This window comes from Ostrea edulis, chromosome 2 (assembly GCF_947568905.1).
Source record: "Ostrea edulis chromosome 2, xbOstEdul1.1, whole genome shotgun sequence".
In the NCBI taxonomy this organism is placed as follows: domain Eukaryota; kingdom Metazoa; phylum Mollusca; class Bivalvia; order Ostreida; family Ostreidae; genus Ostrea; species Ostrea edulis.
The window spans coordinates 53430589-53450588 of record NC_079165.1 but is presented as its reverse complement, the minus strand read 5'-3'; the positions used below and the strand labels follow the sequence as shown (position 1 = coordinate 53450588).

General features: G+C 33.8%; 2 protein-coding genes across 10 annotated transcripts in view; one reads left to right on the top strand and one right to left on the bottom strand.

Moving 5' to 3' along the window:
• LOC125679306 (ELMO domain-containing protein 2-like) overlaps positions 1-13139 on the bottom strand; it is a 33766-nt gene extending 20627 nt beyond the window's left edge. The window contains exons 1-4 of one of the 4 annotated variants that reach the window (XM_048918427.2): positions 13061-13139; positions 8085-8284; positions 1036-1162; positions 154-283 (exon numbers count right to left, since the gene is read on the bottom strand). In XM_048918427.2, coding sequence (XP_048774384.2) covers positions 154-283; positions 1036-1162; positions 8085-8284; positions 13061-13134 — 531 coding nt within the window. In that variant the 5' untranslated portion in view covers positions 13135-13139. Of the gene's footprint in view, positions 1-153; positions 284-1035; positions 1163-8084; positions 8285-10198; positions 10217-12838; positions 12854-13060 lie in introns of those variants that run through there. The other 3 variants (XM_048918425.2, XM_056154449.1, XM_056154448.1) reach the window with 3 other exon arrangements.
• A 171-nt stretch (positions 13140-13310) lies between these two features.
• The window catches only part of LOC125682081 (transmembrane protein 131-like), a 212392-nt gene continuing 205702 nt past the window's right edge, over positions 13311-20000 (top strand). For 5 of the 6 annotated variants that reach the window (XM_048922475.2, XM_048922474.2, XM_048922473.2 and 2 more), the window contains exons 1-2: positions 13327-13475; positions 17234-17304. In XM_048922475.2, coding sequence (XP_048778432.1) covers positions 13352-13475; positions 17234-17304 — 195 coding nt within the window. In that variant the 5' untranslated portion in view covers positions 13327-13351. Of the gene's footprint in view, positions 13476-17233; positions 17305-20000 lie in introns of all 6 variants that reach the window. The other variant, XM_048922470.2, reaches the window with a different exon arrangement.

Below are 20000 nucleotides of genomic sequence, written 5' to 3'. Positions count from 1 at the left end.
TCAGTACTATCAGTACTTTGATTACCTTTATAATGATTGATGCACCATTTGATGTATCCAATTATCCACAAAAGTCACAACTTTATAATTAAGATCTTCTCAAAATATTAGAAACTCATAAAAAATTCTTCACTAATTAATTTCAAGGTATACCTGCATTAATTTTTCTTCATGTTCTGAATTTTCTTGTGAGTATGGTGTTTTCCTCATCACTTCTATTTCTCTTTTTAGTCTTTTATATCCACATATTTGGCACATGCAGTCTTGGAAATCTCTTCTAAATCTACATAAATGTATCATCACAATTATAACAAGAACTGTCACTGTCAGAAGGTAACAGCACACCAGGAAGCATAACTCTACTGAACCTATCCCCTTTGAACACCCTATCCCCTTTGGTTCAAAAGATACATCTAAGGTTAAAGTTTATAGAAAGTAGGTCAAAGTCCAAGGTAAAATGTCTTGGTACCAAATGCAAGGCCTGGTCATGAGGATATTCTAAAGAGGTTTCCTTACACATTCCAATGAAAGTTTCATTCCCCCTTCGTGACCTCATTCTATGCCCGTGGGCCTTCATTTGAACAAAATTGAATCTACCGGGTAGAATCAAGTATTGTAGTTCTAGATCCAGTGGTTCAAGAGAAGAAAATATTTAACTAAGCCCATATTTACTATTTTCTTATCATTCCCCCTTGGTAAGGGACAATGTTCTTTATTTGAAAAAATGTTGAAAGCCCTTTACTAAATGCTTCGTACCAAGTTTGGTTGAATTGTCCCATTGGTTCTTAAGAAGAAAATTTTCAAAATGTAATATCCAATTTTCCATGATTATCATTTAATATCTTCCCTTTGAAGAGAGTGCAGCCCTTCATTTGAACAAACTTGAGTCCCCTTCATCCAACAATTCTCTGTGCCAAGTTTGTTTGAAATTAGTGCAACAGTTTCCGAGAAGAAGTTATTACATGAAAAGTGAATGCCATAAATTTTGATCATCATGGTATGTTGTACAGTTTTTACACGTCTTTTTCTCCTTACTTCATGTGAACTTCTGGAATAATCTGCTTCAGTTTCATCACCTCTTCTGCTGCTCCCAAGATATCTACATCCTCTTCTATACTAAGTTGATGTAGATATGAAACATTTGACAACTTCAGACTTCTCTCTACATATATGAAAAATTTAAATTAACAAAATTATGTAAAATCTGCATAAAATATTACATCAGAAGGTCTTAAAATATTTAGTAATAGGTAGATTATTCATAGTTGAATTGCTTATTCAGATAGTTGTTTCCCTTTGCTGTGTCAATCCATAAATAACCTTATTAACTGTTCAGGGTAAGGTGTCAGTTTTCAGTGTGACCAATTGACATGTGGTCCCCAGTCAGTAAAATTGGGAGTTCAGAGAGAAAGCATGTGTTGTGCGCCGAGACATTTGTTGTCTGTTTCATTGTATTTGTGCCCGTCTGTTGGAGATTAATAGAATCCTTCATTAGTACGAGTGTGGGATAGGGAAATTCCACCGAGGGGACATTAGATTCACAGTCTAGGACGAGGCTTTGCTGAGTCCTAGACAGCAAATCTTGTTCCAGAAATGGAATCTCCCTATCCCACAATAGTAAATAATGAAGGATCATTGTTCTCACATTTTACCCAGTTTAATGCATAAATTCAAGAGCTTCGAGAAAATTCTAAATTATTGTTGCAATACTTTTTAACAATAATTTTGAACTTGAATTACACAAAGAAAAGAAGGACTCCAATGGAAACTTATTAGCAATTGATTTAAGTATTAATAACAATAGAACAACATTAGTTAACATATATGGACCTAATGTTGATTGTCCAGAGTTTTATGAAAAAGTACGAGAATGTTTTATAGATTTCGATAATGATTACTTCTTATTGTGTGGAGATTTTAATATAGCTTTGGATCAAGCTCTGGATACTCAAAATTATTGTCATGTAAATAATCCCAAGGCAAAGGATATGCTTATTGAGGTCATGAATGATTTACATTTAGTAGACTATATGCGAGTTCTCAAACCATGTAATAAATTGTATACATGGAGGAAAAAAAAGCCATTTAAGCAAGCACGCCTGGACTATATCTTAATCTCAGAAAACTTTACCAATATCACTGAAGACTGTTCAATTAGATCTGGTTATAGATCTGACCATTCAATAGTAGTCATCGAGTTCAGATTTAACACATTTGAGAGAGGGCGGGGTTTATGGAAGTTCAATAACCTACTTTTATATGATAAAGTCTTTGTTGAAAAGGTAAAACAACATATTCAATTAGTAAAAACACAATATTCCCATGACTCTCAAGATGAGAATTCTGAGCTTGATGATGCTTTATTTCTAGAAACCTTACTTATGGAAATACGTGGAATGACAATTTCTTACTCATCTTACAAAAAACGAGAAAGAAATACTTTAGAAGCCAGTTTGATAGAAGAAATCAATGAAATCGAAACCAATGACTCAGAGGAGCTTGGGGTATTGGAAGAAAAACAAAAACAATTGGAAAATATAAGAAAGGAAAAATTAAAAGGTCACTTTGTGCGTTCTAGAGCCAAATGGATTGAAGAAGGGGAAAAACCCACAAAATATTTTTGTCATCTAGAGGCAAGAAACTATTTAAATAAGACAATTAAAAAAATAGAAACCCAAGATAATGGGATTATTTATAATCAATCAGATATTCTGAAAGAAATCAAACAGTTTTATGAAAACCTATATAAGAATTACGACTCTGATTTGATCAATATGGACCTGAATGATATATTAACTTTAACAAAATTACCTAGACTTGATCAAAAAACTTCCATGGATCTAGAAAAAGATATTGGTGAGCGTGAAATCTTTCAAGTGCTTAAAGAAATGAAAAACAATAAGTCTCCAGGCAGTGATGGATTTACAACAGAATTTTTAAAAATTTTTTGGAATGATCTTAAGGCTTATATTACTGGTGCTATTAATCAAATCTTTAGGCAAGGATATTTACCAGTCTCACAGAGACTTGGTATCATTTCTTGTTTACCAAAGGGTGATAAACCAAGGCAATTCCTTAAGAATTGGCGGCCTATCACTCTACTTAATGTGTTATATAAATTAATATCAGGCTGTATTAGCCAAAAAATTAAAAGTACTTTAGATTATCTTATTTCTAATACACAAACTGGCTTCATAAAAGGTAGATATATAGGGGAAAATACTAGATTTATATATGACCTCATGGCATATACAGAAAAACATAATTTACCAGGCTTGCTTATGCTTATAGATTTTGAGAAGGCATTTGACTCAATATCATGGTCGTTTATATATAAGGTCTTAGATTTCTTTGGTTTCGGTAACAATGTAATTACTTGGGTTAAAATTCTAAATACCAATATCAAAGCCTCAGTTCTACAATGTGGAAAGCTCTCTGAACAATTCGACATTCAGAGAGGGTGCCGTCAGGGTGACCATATTGCCCCATACTTATTTATTCTATGTGCAGAAGTACTTGCTATTTTGATTAAACAAAATAAAAATATTAAAGGTATAGTTATCAATGATAAAGAACATAAAATGTCTCAGTACGCGGATGATACATCTTTGACCCTTGATGGCTCAGATAAATCACTTTTTAATGCTTTGGAAACCCTAGAATTCTTCTCAAAGCTATCAGGATTAAAAATAAACAGCTCCAAAACAAAAATTATTTGGATCGGAGCAAAAAATTTTTCTGCTTATGTCTATCATCACCCAAGATGGAAACTAGACTGGGGATCCACAAACTTCACTCTCCTAGGAATACATTTTTCAGTTGATCTAGAAAAAATTGTAGAATTAAATTTTAGTCCTCAGATTCCTACTATTCATGCAATGATAAAGCAGTGGAGTAGAAGGATTTTAACACCCATAGGAAGAGTCACAGTCATTAAAACGCTTCTCCTCCCAAAACTTAATCACCTATTTTCTGCACTACCAAATCCCAGTCAAGAAATCATAAACTCATTAACACAGGAACTCTTTAGATTTATATGGAAAGCAAAATGTGATAAAGTTAAAAGAGTAACGGTTACTCAAAAATGCATGTTGGGTGGGCTTAACATGACCAATATAAATAATTTCATAATATCTTTAAAGTGCTCATGGATTCAAAAAGTATCAACATGCAACCCATCCTGGATGAACATTTTTGAAGCTTCTTATGGAAAAGGAGTGGTGAATAAAATCTTAGATTTTGGGGATGAATATATATATTGTCTGCTAAAAAATACTTTTAATCCATTTTGGACTGATGTTTTTACTTCATGGATGAAGGTAATGAGTTTACACTTGACATTGAATTCTCGGACACAAATGAATTTTGTAAATGTTCCAATATGGTACAATTCAAAAGTTAAAGTTGGCAAATCATATGTGTTTGTAAAAAAGTGGTATGAAAAAGGTGTCAAGACAGTCAATGATTTTGTAGACTCTAACGGTGTTTTTCTAACAATGGATAGATTTGAAAAAAAATTTGATATTGATCATGTTTGTTTTATGCAATACAACAGTATTATAAATTTTATTTCTACGATGGCAAAAAAATTATGTGTGTCGAAAGAGTTGAGAAAATATGTTAATGGTCCATCCACACCTTTTCACTATAAAGATATACTATTGCATAAGAAATGCACAAATTATATATATAAGAACATTACTTATAAAGAAGAAATTCCGACTTCAATTGCTAAATGGAATTCATGTCCATTTTTGAGGGGCTATAGAGATATCATTACCAAGGAAGTTTTTGAAATATGTTTTAAATTAACGTCAGATTCAGCAGCACAATGGTTGCAATACAGAATTCTACATAGAATTATACCTGTTAAAAGTTACTTAAAAAAAATCAAAGTTGTGGATAATGATATTTGCTCATTTTGTGGACACAGCTCTGAAAACATTGAACATATTTTTGTGTTTTGCGACAAAATAGGAACTTTGTGGAACCAACTAAGCTTACATATTTATGAGAGAACAACAAATAGAATTGGTTTCAATGTTTTTAATATTATTTTTGGTGATTGTCCATTACAAAATTTCAACAAAGTAATAAATTTCATAATTTTATATACCAAGCAATATATATTTTTATGTTGCAAACAAAACAGATCACCATCTTTTGAGGGTGTATTACAATATATTAAGATGAAATATGAAATTGAACATTGTATATTTTCAAAAAACTGTAATTTTAAAAAATTCAGTACAATCTGGGCTGTATGGAAAAATATTTTTGATTAATGCCTTTCCTCTCTTTACTTGGTACTGTCAACCTTATTATGTTATTATAACTAACTATGTGTGTGAATGTATGTATGAATGTCATTATCAAATACTAAATTTTGCAAATAAAAAAAAAAAAAAAAAAAAAACTGAAGTGAAAAAAGAAATAATTTTTTTTTTCTAAATTATCAAAATCATCATTTGAACTTCAATGCAAAAACTAATTAGATAGGCAGAAAGAGCATACCCAAAAATGGTTTACACTACAAGTGTGAACTTAAAAACCCAAGGCTGTCCGCCAGAAAGCTATATCAAATTGAAATTTAAAGAAAACAATTCAAAATATTTTACTTCACCATGTAACGTAAATCATAGAAAACATGATGTCACAATCAAAGGACATCGAAGCAGTGTGAGATAGAAAAATCTCACATGGCTGTCTCACATGCATAAAGTCGATCTCACACTGGTGATAATGTGAGAATTATATGTAACTGTATTATCTGTATTCTTGTTCATTTCAATATATTCATTTAAAACTTTAATGGGTATCCTCATCTTACCTATAAGACTTACAGTTGCCCCATAAGCATGCAATATCAAAAGTTTGAACAATAATATTTTGATGCAAAGCCTCAAATCCGCTAACAGACTCATATTATACAGGTACATTGTATAATATGATATGAATAAAATGCTTATGCAAGGTATTATAATATTTAAACATGCAGTCAAGCATAAAATTTTGTCAGTTTCCCAGTGTAATGGCCTGGGATACATATCCTGGCCAATGTCCAATGTGTCTATTAGTTTTATAGGTGTTTTAGTTTGTCTTATGTCATTGGATTGGTCTTGGAAATTTTCCCTCCAAGAGTTCTGTCTTTGTGGTCAGTCTTTGTTCAGGTTTTGAAGGAGAGAGTTGATTTGAGTAAACCTGACAATATTTGACAATTAGACACAGACTGGCATTTTCCCTTTGGAATGGTAATTAAGTTAATAATAATTACTAACGCAAATCTATTCTATAATTCTACTATATGCTAAATCTGTAACTTTGCATAAAGTTCCTTTTGTAAGCACATTCCTTAAATAAATGAAAAGTGATAGTGAGACTTAGTAATGTATGTAAATTGTCTTACTGTGATAAAGCAATCTAATTAAAATTGGATCTTATGATCCGTTCATCTACTATTCCTACACGCTATGTGTAGCAATAGTAGATGAGCGGATCATAGGATCTAATTTTAATTAGATTGTGTGATAAAGCAAAAGCATATTTTATGACTTACAAAACAACACTGACACCATAATTAATTTATAGATCAGACCAGTTTGGTATCACCTGAAAAGTGTTCAATACAGCCTATTACATGTAGCATAGAATGGTATGCTCAACATGGTTTTTAATTCAATAATTAATAATGTTAAGTACTGTTGCTAAGATAGTGTGGTAGTATGTATTTAGAAGTTGTTTCATATTTTTCTGCTTGCAGCACCAGTCGCCAGCTAGTACTTCAGTATGAAAAGAGAGCCGAGTGTGCAAGTCTCTTCTGCTGGTACACAGCCTCTCCACTGGCAAGACTCTAGTGTAACCTCCCAGAGGTGCACACTGGAAACTGGGTACCTTACGGCCCCAGGCTGACCGGTTAGGGACCTCGGAGTAGATTGGAGCCCTAAAGATGCAGTGTGCATGACCCACTTACGTGTGAACACGCTCTGACACTCACCAATCCAATCCCCAACTATGGGTAAATAGCCTGGTAGAATAACCCCCCTCTCTGGGTTTATGAGCTGCCACAAACCTGGGTAACAGAGCTAAGCAGTAGTCGTCAACAGACTGATGATCTGGTGTCAGTAGCTACTGTGGCTTGACGGAGGATCCTTTACTTAGAGGACAACGACAAGGCACTTCGCCCAAATATGGGAACGGCGAAAACTCAAGATGCCATAAAGATCTGAGTTGGGATGGCAGTCAGGACAGGCGATTCTGTGAAAAAACACGTTTCAATCTTCTATTGCAGTATCAGCTACAGAATCAACGATAGGCGGTGCCGGCAGTCTTCAGAGATCTGTCGATAACGTCTCTGGCTTGGCCCCCTCTCAGGTGTGGGGGTCTGAGGGTCGGGCCATTGCGGCAAATCCAGCAAGCGTCTGAAGAAGTTCAGAGTGTGCTCTCTCAAAGTGAACACCCTGAGAGGAAGAGTATGCGAGGTGGTGGAAACACTTTCTTGACGAAGAATTGATGTTGGTTGTGTGCAGGAAACCAGATACCGAGGTGGACATTGTCGCACTATCAAGGGGAAGGATTCCAAGTACAAGCAACCAGGCCAATAATTCTTGATAATCATTGACTAAAATCAATGTACACTACAGTCATCATTTTCAGTAATTATGTTCCCCAAACAAAGTTTGGTAACATATTGTTTTTACTGTTTCTTCTGGCACTTAATTACAATTAGAAATAATAAAGTTTCTATCTATTCCATATATTGACATTATGAATTTGGGACTGCAATGTGGTGTGAACCTGCATTCAGGGGGAATAACTCACATTGCATTGGAGAAAATATATCCCATTGATATTTTAATTTTTTAAGAAAATTTCTACATATTAAACAATTTAAAAGAAGTAACTAATGTGAAATCATGCTAGAACTGAGTAAAAGGAGGTCTGCAAACCACAGTCATTTTTTTTAAATTTATGTCCAAAAATCAACAGATTAATTTTTCTAAGCCCTAGTAACGTAGTTTACATAATGCCAGGGTATGAACGCAATTATGAAAGCAAATTAGAATGCAAAAAGATAAAATCTTTACCAATCCTTAGAGTCCTTTTAGCCCCCTGTCTTTCTTCGTATGTGACACGTAGAAGTTCACATTTTCCTGTCACTCTATGGAGTATCCACTTCCACATCGGACGAATTATGAAGAAAAATAGGGTTGTCCATGCATTTTGAAACCAATCACTCAACATTTGTATCACTGAGATAAGCTTGCAACTTGGGAGTAACTGAAATCTGAAATTGTAACATCCATTATATGACAAGTATAACAAGAGGCCCACAGGCCACAATGCTCAACTGAATCACCTTTGCCCTGCTACTTTTCAGAAGAAAATTAAGGTGTTTTTTTTAACCCTATTATTCCCACGAAAAATTCTGACTCCACCCTAGCCCCATGGGATCATGATTTAACCGAATCTGTATCCACACAATATAGGATGCTTTACTATCAATATTACTAACATCGCAATGAAAATGTAAAAAGTTTACAGACAGATGACGGACAACAGACGATCAGAAAAGCTCACTTGAGCTTTCAGCTCAGGTGAGCTAAAAAGTATTTTTCACTTTCATGTATCCCTCCCTATCCCCAGGGTCCATAATCTGAAAAGATAAAAATTTGAATCAACACAACTTTGGAATATGGCATAGAGTGGCCCTGCTACTTTTCAACAGAATTTTGAATCTTTTTTTTTTTTTTACATTATTCTCATCAATCTGATTAAAATCAGATCCTTTGATCTGCTCACTACTAGTGTAATTATCTACATGAGCAGATCAAAGGATCTGATTTTAATCAGATTGATATTGTCATGTAAAACTTTGAACCCCTATCTTAACCTTACCCTTGCCCCAGGGGACATGATTTGATCAAATATGAATCTGCACTACATAGGAATGCTTGCATATTAAGGTATTCCATGTATAATGATCATATCTTATATCTATTAAATGGATGGTGTGATTTTTGTAATCATGGTTATCATTTTGAAGGGATAATCAAATAAAAACAATACACTGTAAGAATTTACAAAATTTTGATTACTGCTTGATTTATTTCACCTAAGAAATTGCATTTCAGTACAAAAACAAGAAGCCCACAGGCCGTATCGGTCACTTGAGTATTAGTTAAAAGTATCACTAGTGCCAAGGGCTATGAGATCCTGGTGGCCGTTTCAGTAAATGATCGTAGATCGTAAATGCTCGAAAAATCATCACGTAAAGTCGGAAGTACATTTGTATATGATTTCATCTATACACAACATACAGCTGTCTTTATTTAGTAATTTGGGTAAACACAAGTATAAACTGACATTGTATAGCAGAATATTTGTAAAAAATGATATTCAAGAAAAAAGTATTGATGTAGGCAAAACTGCATACATGTACTAAGTGCACTATACTTCTTTCAAACAAATCACGGATTCAATTTGTCCCTTAATCTTTTTTCTGTTTAGATGTGTATAGATGAAATCATATACAAATGTACTTTCGACTTTACCTGATGATGTATATTGTAAATTATTATTGCTATTGCACTTAATAACAAGGGGTCGGAGCCCCAAGGATCCGATAATGATTGACCCATCCCTTTCTTGCACATTTATAGTTTGTACATATATTCAATTTCTAATGACCATCATAAAACTCTACAGAAACATTCCACTTACAAACTTATGAATTTAACACCCCCCCCCCCAATTACTATTCTATGAAAATATAATATTTCCCCAGAAATTTGGATTGTTTATCATTCGAATGTATACATGTACATGTATTATGCATTTTAGTGTATAGTTTTGATATACACAGGACCTGTCTCATGGCCATCTGCAGATTTTCTGTGGTCATAGTGTTTTAATAATGGCTGTATTCCTATGGGTAGCTGACACACAGTCTACACCCAACCCCTCTTTCTCTCAGCCATTGACTCAATGAATAATTTCCGTTATAAATATAGAGGTATATAAATAAATAAATAAATTGATGACGTAAATTATTTCAATAAGTTACTAGTTTTAGAAATTAATGTGCAAATTATTGTTTGATTTCTGATTGTGTAATTCATAATACATGTATATGAAGGTGAAAAATTACAATTATATTAAAATTGCATTATTCGGGTCTTTTTAAAAACAACTGAATTACGAGAAAAGAGCAGCTGTGAACAGGTCAATGCTATCAAAAGACTATAATACGTCAGGACTTCCTCAAGATCCAAAGACTGGCTGTTATTGTCATCAAAATACCTCTCTGGGGCATCTCCAGACCACTATTTTTTTTGGATGTCACTCCACCTGTGATCTATTGTTAAATGTTTGATTGACAGGCGGCTTACAATGTGTGGGTGTTCACTTATAATTGGGTCTTTAAAAATGAAATCTCCTAATGTTTTGAATTTATATTTTGAATTGACGTTAACAGTCTTCAAACTATGTGATGTTGTAAATATGTGGTAGATGAAGGGTGAAGATAACGAACAGTGATCTCTGGACAGCGAGTATGTCGCTCAAGTTTACCCTATGACCCTCACCATGCATCAATAATGTTGTTTGATAATTCATTAAATGATAAATGAAAGAACTCTGAATCTCATCTTTATTATTGCACTTTATGTTCATATATTTTGATATGGTGGCATGTCTGTTTTCTTAAATTCCTGTAAAAAAATAATCAATTGAAAAATGCTAGTGAAAGCTCAATTTTGCTAGTTGGAAAAAAGTTTCTTATCCCTGACTTATGCACATACAAATACAATTAAGGAATTTTTGTTAACACCATTCATATCAGCAAAGATGTCATTATATTAAAGTCTTTAATTACAAAGTTATGGCCAATTTAGTCCCAAAAAATTAAAGAAAAGCAATTCACATGCACATGAGTACAACTCAGCACCTTTGTTGATGTCATTCAACAAGCATTAGTACCAAGATACACCCACATTATAATTTCAAAAGATTTTGATGAAAAACAAAAACATCATATCAATATTCCTTCAAAATTTGAACTTTCAAAAGATGATGCATGTGCATGCATTTGCATTTTTCATTACATGTGATATTAACAATACAGACTGTCCAGCGGCCCTAAAATTCCTAATTTTTTTTGGTTTAGTTTTGCTAAAATTTCTTATAAAATGTTGAATTCATGGGAAAATCCTACACAAAGCCCTAATTTTTCATGTTAATTCCTAATTTAAAAAATAAAAATTTTACTCTTGCAATTTGAAAACCTGAAAATGCATTCACACTAGATCTTATTCAGATTTAATATGCAGTTGACCAGTGGATCCAAAATGATATGTCAAGCTTGTGTCTTTGTGACTATTAAGGTATGTAAATAGCAATACTTTTAAGCAATATTTCCCAATAAACATTATCTGAAGGATAACTTCATGCTTCTTCAATGAGAGTGTTGTACACAATACACATATTAAATTATATAAAGCATTTTTTATAGGGTCTTCTTAATATTTCATTTTTTAAAATATTTAACAGATTGGGAACATTTCCCCCCAACAGCGAGATATTCTCATGAAAACGCGATTATCCCTCTCTTTCGAGAGTAAATATATCCCATGTAACCAAGAAAAACACCTGTGGAGTACATCTCTTCATGCTTCACATGAAAAGAAGAAAATGTGCTAAAATGTCTGATACTTAAGTTATGCAAATATATCAATCAAAGCAAAAACACACACGATGTGCATTGGATTTCAGACTGCTTCCCTCTTACGCAGCAACTTTGATATGCAGTTTCTTGACTGTATTGTCAATTTTATAGAGACAATTCGGGCCATGTTGAGTGTGTGTCGCACTTATTCAGCATTGCACGGAATTTGCCATCCATTATTTTCAATAAAGACACCAAAACACTTGTTTATGGTAATGTTTACTTTCTCACTAAAGAGGGATAATCGCATTTTAGCGAGAAGATCTCGCAAATAGGGGAAGCGTTTCCAACCTGTTTAAAACATTGTCCCACAGAAAAATATCTTTAAACCGGTAACTGTTTGAGAGCATAGATACTAATTAAATTTATTATACTTTCATGTAAAATACTCGAACCTGATTGGTCGAGAAGCATTTGAAAAAACATATTGTTACCCTCTGAGAACAGAAAACACGCGACTCAGGGTGATAGTATCTAGCAACGGGTAACAGTACTTGACAACGGGTGATATTATAAAAAATTATCACATGCGTCAAATTTATGCGCGTACGGTTCGCCGTAGATTGCTAGACGACGTCGTTTGAGCGTTTGTAATAAACGCGAGTACCCGCATCGAAATACGAAATATCGCACGACAGTGATTGATCAAATGTAAACAGACGTAAGTTTTTCTGCTTCCCAGTTTACATAACATTCAGTATAATAAAACAAATATTGCATGTATTTGAGGGTAACATTGAAATTTTCACCCCTCGAGAAACCATTGTCAACCTCGGCTACGCCTCGGTTGACAATGGTTTTCTCGGGGTGAAAATTTTCAATGTTACCCTCAAATACATGCAATATTTATATAGTATCCCATTCCAAAAATTACAATATTTAAAAGTTTTTTCTCTCTAGTAAATGTCACAGTAAATACTAATTTGACGCTGTATGAAAAACTTAGCCCACTATATTAATCACAGGGTTTTTAACACAATCTGAGCAAACTTGTGGATAATATATAATATACATAGCATAATATTAATATACTGTACTATGTACCAAAGTTTGCTCAGATTGTGTCAAAACCCTGTGCAACAAGAACAATATCTATTTTTTGCACAATTACGACACCATGATATCATCAAGCAGCATGAGCAAGGCTACTAATCCTAAGCCTACGGAATTTGTCATATTTTGATTGGTTGTCAATTTCCATGCAAAATCGATGGGCCAAATCGATATCTTCATAATATTGTATTTTCACAAGGCAGAACCTTAAAACTTAACTTAGATTTGAAGTATACAACGATACAGTCACACTAAATTATAAATAGTTAGAACATAAACAGATACCCTATACAGATCAAGAAAACATGGGTAAATACCGGAAATGAATTAAAAGGGGTAACCAAGATACATCCAATCATAGGTCTTCTATTTTAGCCAACGACAAAGCTAGCTGCACAGTTTCGTACAAATACAATAAATAATATTTATGCAGATTATTCTTAAGATTTATCTGAAACATTAAGCAAATGAACAGAAATAATAGAGACGTTTTGTTGCAATGTATTATATCTAATTTGAGTGCAAATTAAGTGAAATATTTTGGTGAATACGCATTTTATAAAAAGTGGAAACAATATGGCGCGAGTGAAATGTCATGATCGAAGGAAGATGTCAGTAGAATGTTTACATTTTGTGTTATTAATTCAAAGTTTCACACAATGTTTTCTACACACATTAGCTGTAGAAAGTCACAGTCAAGGTGAGAAAAAAATTATTAATGTGAATAAACCAAAATCATGGACAAGATTCATTTCGACTTTGCCTCGTGTATTGATATATGTTTATCCATTGTTTATCAACAAAACAACAGCCCTCTTAACATCATAAAAATCGTCAACAGAGTATACAAGCTTCTACATTGCAAAGGAATTTTCATTACAATCTGATTATGAATCGTGCCACTTTTCCAATAGATACGTACAAAGTCCAAATAGCTCCACAGGAACCGGTAATTTTGTCTGTAATAATAATAAGTGGGGTTCTATACTACTTCAGCATGCTAGAGGCTCACGGCGAGCTAGTTTTGACTTGGCGCCGAGGTATATAAGGGACGTTAACCGAGGCTCTAACTTGTTGGAGTAGGGTCTAATATGATTACGGTGTGACCGTTGGGGCGAGCGCAACATATCTGAATACATTTTCAAAAAATCTATGTTGAAAACAAGGAAAACTGATATGGTTCACTGTCAATGCCAATGTAGGAACCAGTTTAGCGGGAAATGCAACGAGCGTGTTGTGACGTAGTCTGGTAGTTGTGACGTGACTGTTTACATTTCTTTAGACGATATTTTAAAAAGAAAAAGAAAGGGGGAAGAATATGATTTTCATCCTTTCCTTTCAAATAAGAAAGGTTTGTAATACTTAAAAGATTTTTTTTTATTATTATTTTACGAATCGAACCATCCGCCATTTTGTACGAGGGACTTCTGGGATTGGCGTAAAAAAAAAAATCTTGTTAGAGGTTGAGATTTAGCTCGGATTATTTCCCGCACTCTAGTCATTAGAGCTCGCAGTACGAGCCTGTGCTCCGTGCTGGCTCGCTGCGCTCGCTATAATATACCACCCCCTGACAAAAAATACAAGGAATAAAATGAGTTTTTACTGAAAACTTCCCCAAAGTTCTTTCTGATCTGAACAGTAATTTCAATATTTATGCCATTGATCCACCATACAATAATCCTCATTGATGAATATAATCAGGAATATTTCACAGTTCTTCACGACCACTTTTTGTCTCATAGCCTTGGTTGTCCTGATCCACAGGGGCTAAGCCCGTTTTGGGCCCTAACTCTGATACCATGAATATAGAAAGGGGTCTAACTCTGACACAGATAAAAAACTAACCACTCGCTTCAAATGCCTATAAAATCTTAAACTAGGTAAGCTATGCGTAATTTGTCGTTTTCCTTGCATAGATTAATGTTTTAACTACTTGCATGCCAAATTTCAAGTCACAGGTTATTAAAATAACAAAGATATACGTCATCGTTCTCTCGATTTCACTTGTTTATTTTTACTATGACATTTACCGGTCCAGGTCACGGAGTCGTTTCTCGCCTATGACAGCAGCGAAATTCAGACTAGTATGGAAGATTTCGGACCTGTCAATTAAAATTTCACATCAATTATACGCTACTTACTTCCTCATACTTTAATAATGTTCTTCGTGTAGACGTTACACGACTTATTTTTCCTCAGCAGCATTAACTGTTGACAATATTTGCCATTTTAATGAATACACTAGACGGTTAGGGGTAATTACATTATCATAGGTTGCTCTTTATTTTACAGTCATTTTTATGGTTACGATTGCAATTCATATAATGAACAACAACTAATTGCTGGTCCACGTTAAATAATACTTTCACTTAATATAGTTATAAGAATAATTTTTTGTATAAAGTTTATGATATTTATTGTGATGACCCTTTGTTCCAATTATATACAGTACACACAGAAATTGATAACTCATTATTTGGTTGATATACACGTAAGGTTATAGTGATGAACCAATCCAGAATGTTCCTACTAAATATTATTTGTAAATGACTGTAAAAATTGATATTCCACGTAATAAACCCTTTAACATTACATGTAACTGGACTTGGTAATGTTTAGTACATACCACTGTCCTATACCCGAAGTATTCTGAGTCACTCCCTGTTATCCACTGTCTACTGTTCTCAAAACAGCCGTCTTTTCTGAATAGTTGTCAATTATTGGTAACCAATGAAGAAAGCACTTTTTCACCCTGTCTTTTAGCTCTAAGGATTCTTTAACCTTTTGTAACAACCTAAAACAATTCTGGCACACACCTGTATCGGTGCTTTCAAGTTTTATGTATACAAATATATCGAGAAAATCTTTAAAAAAAATTTCTTCTCAAGAACCACTAGGCTAGGAAATTACAAATTTACATGAATTAAAGCTTCCTGACATAGTGCAGATTGAAGTTGGTTCAAATCATGGCCCCCATGGGTAGGATGAGGCCACAGTAGGGGATCAAAGTTTTACATACAAATATTTAGGAGATATTGCCAGTTAAACAAGTCTATTCCCTCAGTTTAGATTAGACTATTATTTTTTTCAAGCTCAGTCCATTCCGGCAAGGTTTATCAATATACCTTATTGATTTATTTTTATATATTTTAATAGTCCTTGTGCCACAGATATGCGGAAACTTTACTGAATGAAAATATATAAAGTTTTAGTGGAGATATTGCAATTTTTGTTCAAGTCACTACCTCTATTCTGGCCCCATTCTGGCTTTTACACCTTACCCTGGTCGCGGCAGTTCAGTGGTAGAGCGCTCGCTTCGTAACATGGAGGTCGTGAGTTTGAGCCCTGCTGATGCTATGGCCTCATCAAACATAAGATGTAAACTTTTGATAGTTCGATCCATAAAGCATTGCGTAGTGAAGTCGGCTGAGGATTACTATAGCATATCACAAGAAACAACAACTCTGGATAAAGACTGTTTACATGGTGGCATTTTTAAAAAAATTGTTTTCTTCATTAACCCATATGCGGGTGGTACTAACAACATCGGTCATGTCTTCTGACCTTTAACCAATTTATGTCGGTCACGGCCCGGCTGGGTCCAATTAAGCCGATGTTGCAGGTACTGGCAGTTTTTCACAGCACTGCAATTCTTCCTAGTTTTAATTGCATTTGAAATTCAGTAATAAACCTGTGTAAATGACTAAATGTAATCTTTAGTTCAAGTGTGTTTGCACAAAGTGATTAACGTATTTCATAAGTTAAAAGTTTATATTTATGAGATATTTTAAAACCTTCAATTTAAGTTAGTAATATTGTTAAGGGAAAATAGGAGTGAATGCAAATTGATTTAGGTAATTATCTAAAAATCTTGTCATTGCAAGAACCTCTAGGCTACAGTCAAATTAATTAACAGCAAGTCTACATTATTTGATTGAATAATATGCATTCTAGGGGCTCAATTTTCATGGATTTTATGGGTACCCCAATCCCATGTCTGATTGATTGTATTTTGTTTAACATCTCTCTCGAGAATTTTTCACTCGGATGCAGAGGTCACCAAAAACGGTGAAGGGCTTCAAATTTAGGCCTTTGCTCGGTGCTTACGGCCATTCAGCAGTGAGGGTTCTTTAGCGTGCCACACCTACTGTGACACAGGACATCCATTTTTAAGGTAATCTCCGAGGACCCGTGACATTCACACCTGATGCCGAGCATTTGGTGATGGAACTGTCACTACCTGTTTTAACGACTTAGGTCTGTCGCGGTCAGGATTCGAACCCCAGCCTTCCGCATGCGGGGCGAATGCTCTAACCTCTAGACCACCGCGGCAGTAATCCCATGAATGAAGTGCACATTTATTGAACCTCTTGATACCTGTGTGTTGTTTTATAAATATGCCAATGATTACCTGTGTGTTGTTTTACAAATATACCAATGATTTTGTTTTTTCTTCAGCTTTTGTACAGACAGACAACCACCTGACTTATATTGGAGATGGAAGAGACATTAATGGAATACCTTTAGAAGTGAGTTTGTGCACAGTGTACAAAATTAGCAGAAGACCAATAAACAAAATCTATAGAGAATTTGTCTGGTCTATAGTGAGATGAATATTTTATGTGTGGTCTATAGTGAGATGAATATTTTATGTGTGGTCTATAGTGAGATGAATATTTTATGTCTGGTCTATAGTGAAATGAATATTTTAAGACTGATTTGTCTGGTCTATAGAGAGATGAATATTTTAAGACTGATTTGTCTGGTCTATAGTGAGATGAATATTTTAAGACTGATTTGTCTGGTCTATAGTGAGATGAATATTTTAAGACTGATTTGTTGATAGAGTGAATTAATGCTGTCTTCAAGACAGTTATACATTTTCTGACCTTCTGTAGTTCATTTAATAGAACTTTGCCCTAGAAAATATCCCCAATGAATAAACATTGATGTAACTGATCTATGCAAATCTTCAAAATTAATGCCTCGTTCACACGAAGAATTTAATTCGCATTAAACGTAAGTTAATGCGAATTAAATCTGAACTGCCTTCACACGGAGATTTTAATGCGCATTAGTTTACTTCGAATTAAAATTGACGTCGCGATTTAATGCGAATTAAATTTACTTCGCATTAGCTCCGTGTGAACGCTAAGCGAAGCTAATTCGAATTAAATGTAGACGCATGCGTAATGGCCAATTTGGGTCACATGCATCATACCCATGGTCAGCTATAAATATTAATGTTAGTTTTGTACGAAAAACTAAGCAAAATGATAATAATCACCAAAAACATGTACAAACAGCATTTCATTAGATAATGTCAGAAGTAAATCTGTGCTCTGCATAGGCATACTGAGTAATACATGTGGAAGGAATTGTTTTTAAATACGACAATAATATGTTTTAAAATAGTGATATGATTTCTTTTTTTACATTTTTAAAAACAAATATGCCACTCATTGTTAATTTTTATACCATATGATGTCATAGTAGACTTATAATACGTATTAGTAATTAAAAATTACGTCATAACAGTAGTCAGCGGAATGGTGAAAAAGACGTTCTGAAGTTTTAAAATTGGGCCCATGAAGAAACAATATATTGTCTAGATTGAATGCTGGTTGTCGGAGGAAATAAGTAATTTCTTGGGAGCATATAAATAAACACGACAAAAAACTCCTTATGTGTAGATCAGTTATGTATGTAGGCCTAAATTGTAAACATGTAGTATACTACATGTAGGCTTATATAGCGTTTTGAACAAAGAATGCTGTATCTACACAATATTCATTAAAATATCTATAAAAATAATTTTCAATAACATAGTCTATTCTATTATTTCGCGCACCCTTTAATAGAGATGCATACGAATTTAATGCGCATTAGTTTACTTCGCATTAAATATTACCGCCGTGTGAACGCTATTTAATTCGAATTAATTTAATGCGCATTATTTTACTTCTTTAATGCGCATCCGTGTGAACGAGGCATAAGTGATAAATCTGTCTCAATCTTATAAAAGACAAGAAATGTTAATAAAGATTACAATATAAACTAAGGGTATTTGTTACTTTGTTGTTGGTGTATTGTGAATTAGTCATGTCTATAGAATTTGAAATTGTGGTAGTACAGGAAAGTTAAGTTTCGCACACTGTAGTGTATGTTCATAAAGAAATACACACGTTAAAGGACACATCTCATGTTTTCAGTATACAAAATTACCTACATTTTGTCTTCTTTATGCTTATAGTAATTAATTCTGATAGTTCGTTCGCCGAAATTTTGCGATAATTAACCACAATACAGACTTAAATCTAAGCCACGATTTCAAAAAGTCTAGTTAATTAGGTAGTTAGTCACGTGGTACAGTGACGTCACATGCACTCTTTGAATTGTGAAAGTACTGCGAGGTATTATTAAAAACTTAACTCTTAGGGGCCTAATTTATTTACCATGGGCAACATTTAAATCAATGTTGACAAATATTCCGAGCTTTATATGTTTTCACCAACAGTGCACACATATAACGATGTAAATAATATACTCAAATATAGCGAGTAAAGCGTAAACTGTTTGGGGATGTTATTCCTTTATACATCTGTAATTGGTGCTGTTTTTCTAAAATAAACAGTGCAATCATTCTTTCTTTTTGGATTAGACAAATTATGATACGTTAAATTGTTGACAACTAGGCCCTAGGCCAAGCTATTGTCATGGGTGCATTTCGGGAAGAAAGAAAAAGACAACACCCACACCAATCAATAAAAATAATCAAATTTAAAGTGGAAATCACATTATTTTATTTTGATAAAGCAATTTTATTACTATTTTTGAATTGTGATTTGCACGTCTTTAGGAAGTACGAAGTGGGAGCACGGCGTTATAGCCTACTAACGCACTCAAGATGCTACTAGTTCAATAAGAAAATAATTTTATAATTCAATTTAAAGTAAGGAAATACAATATTCTATTATTTATATAATTGAAAGTTCAATTATTTTGTATCTTTAATTTTTTTGTAAATCTACCAGTTGGTAGAAGTTACATTGTATCGTCGATATATATGTTGTTACAAGGTGAAGGTCAGTTGATCCGAGTGTGTATTGAATTTGAAGAGCAAAACAGAATGTATGCTATAGGCCTACCAGTGCTTATAGCTTCGATATATCCATTTTCTCGCAGTTTATCAGGGTCTCTGTCCAAGCGGTTTTTGAAAAGGTGA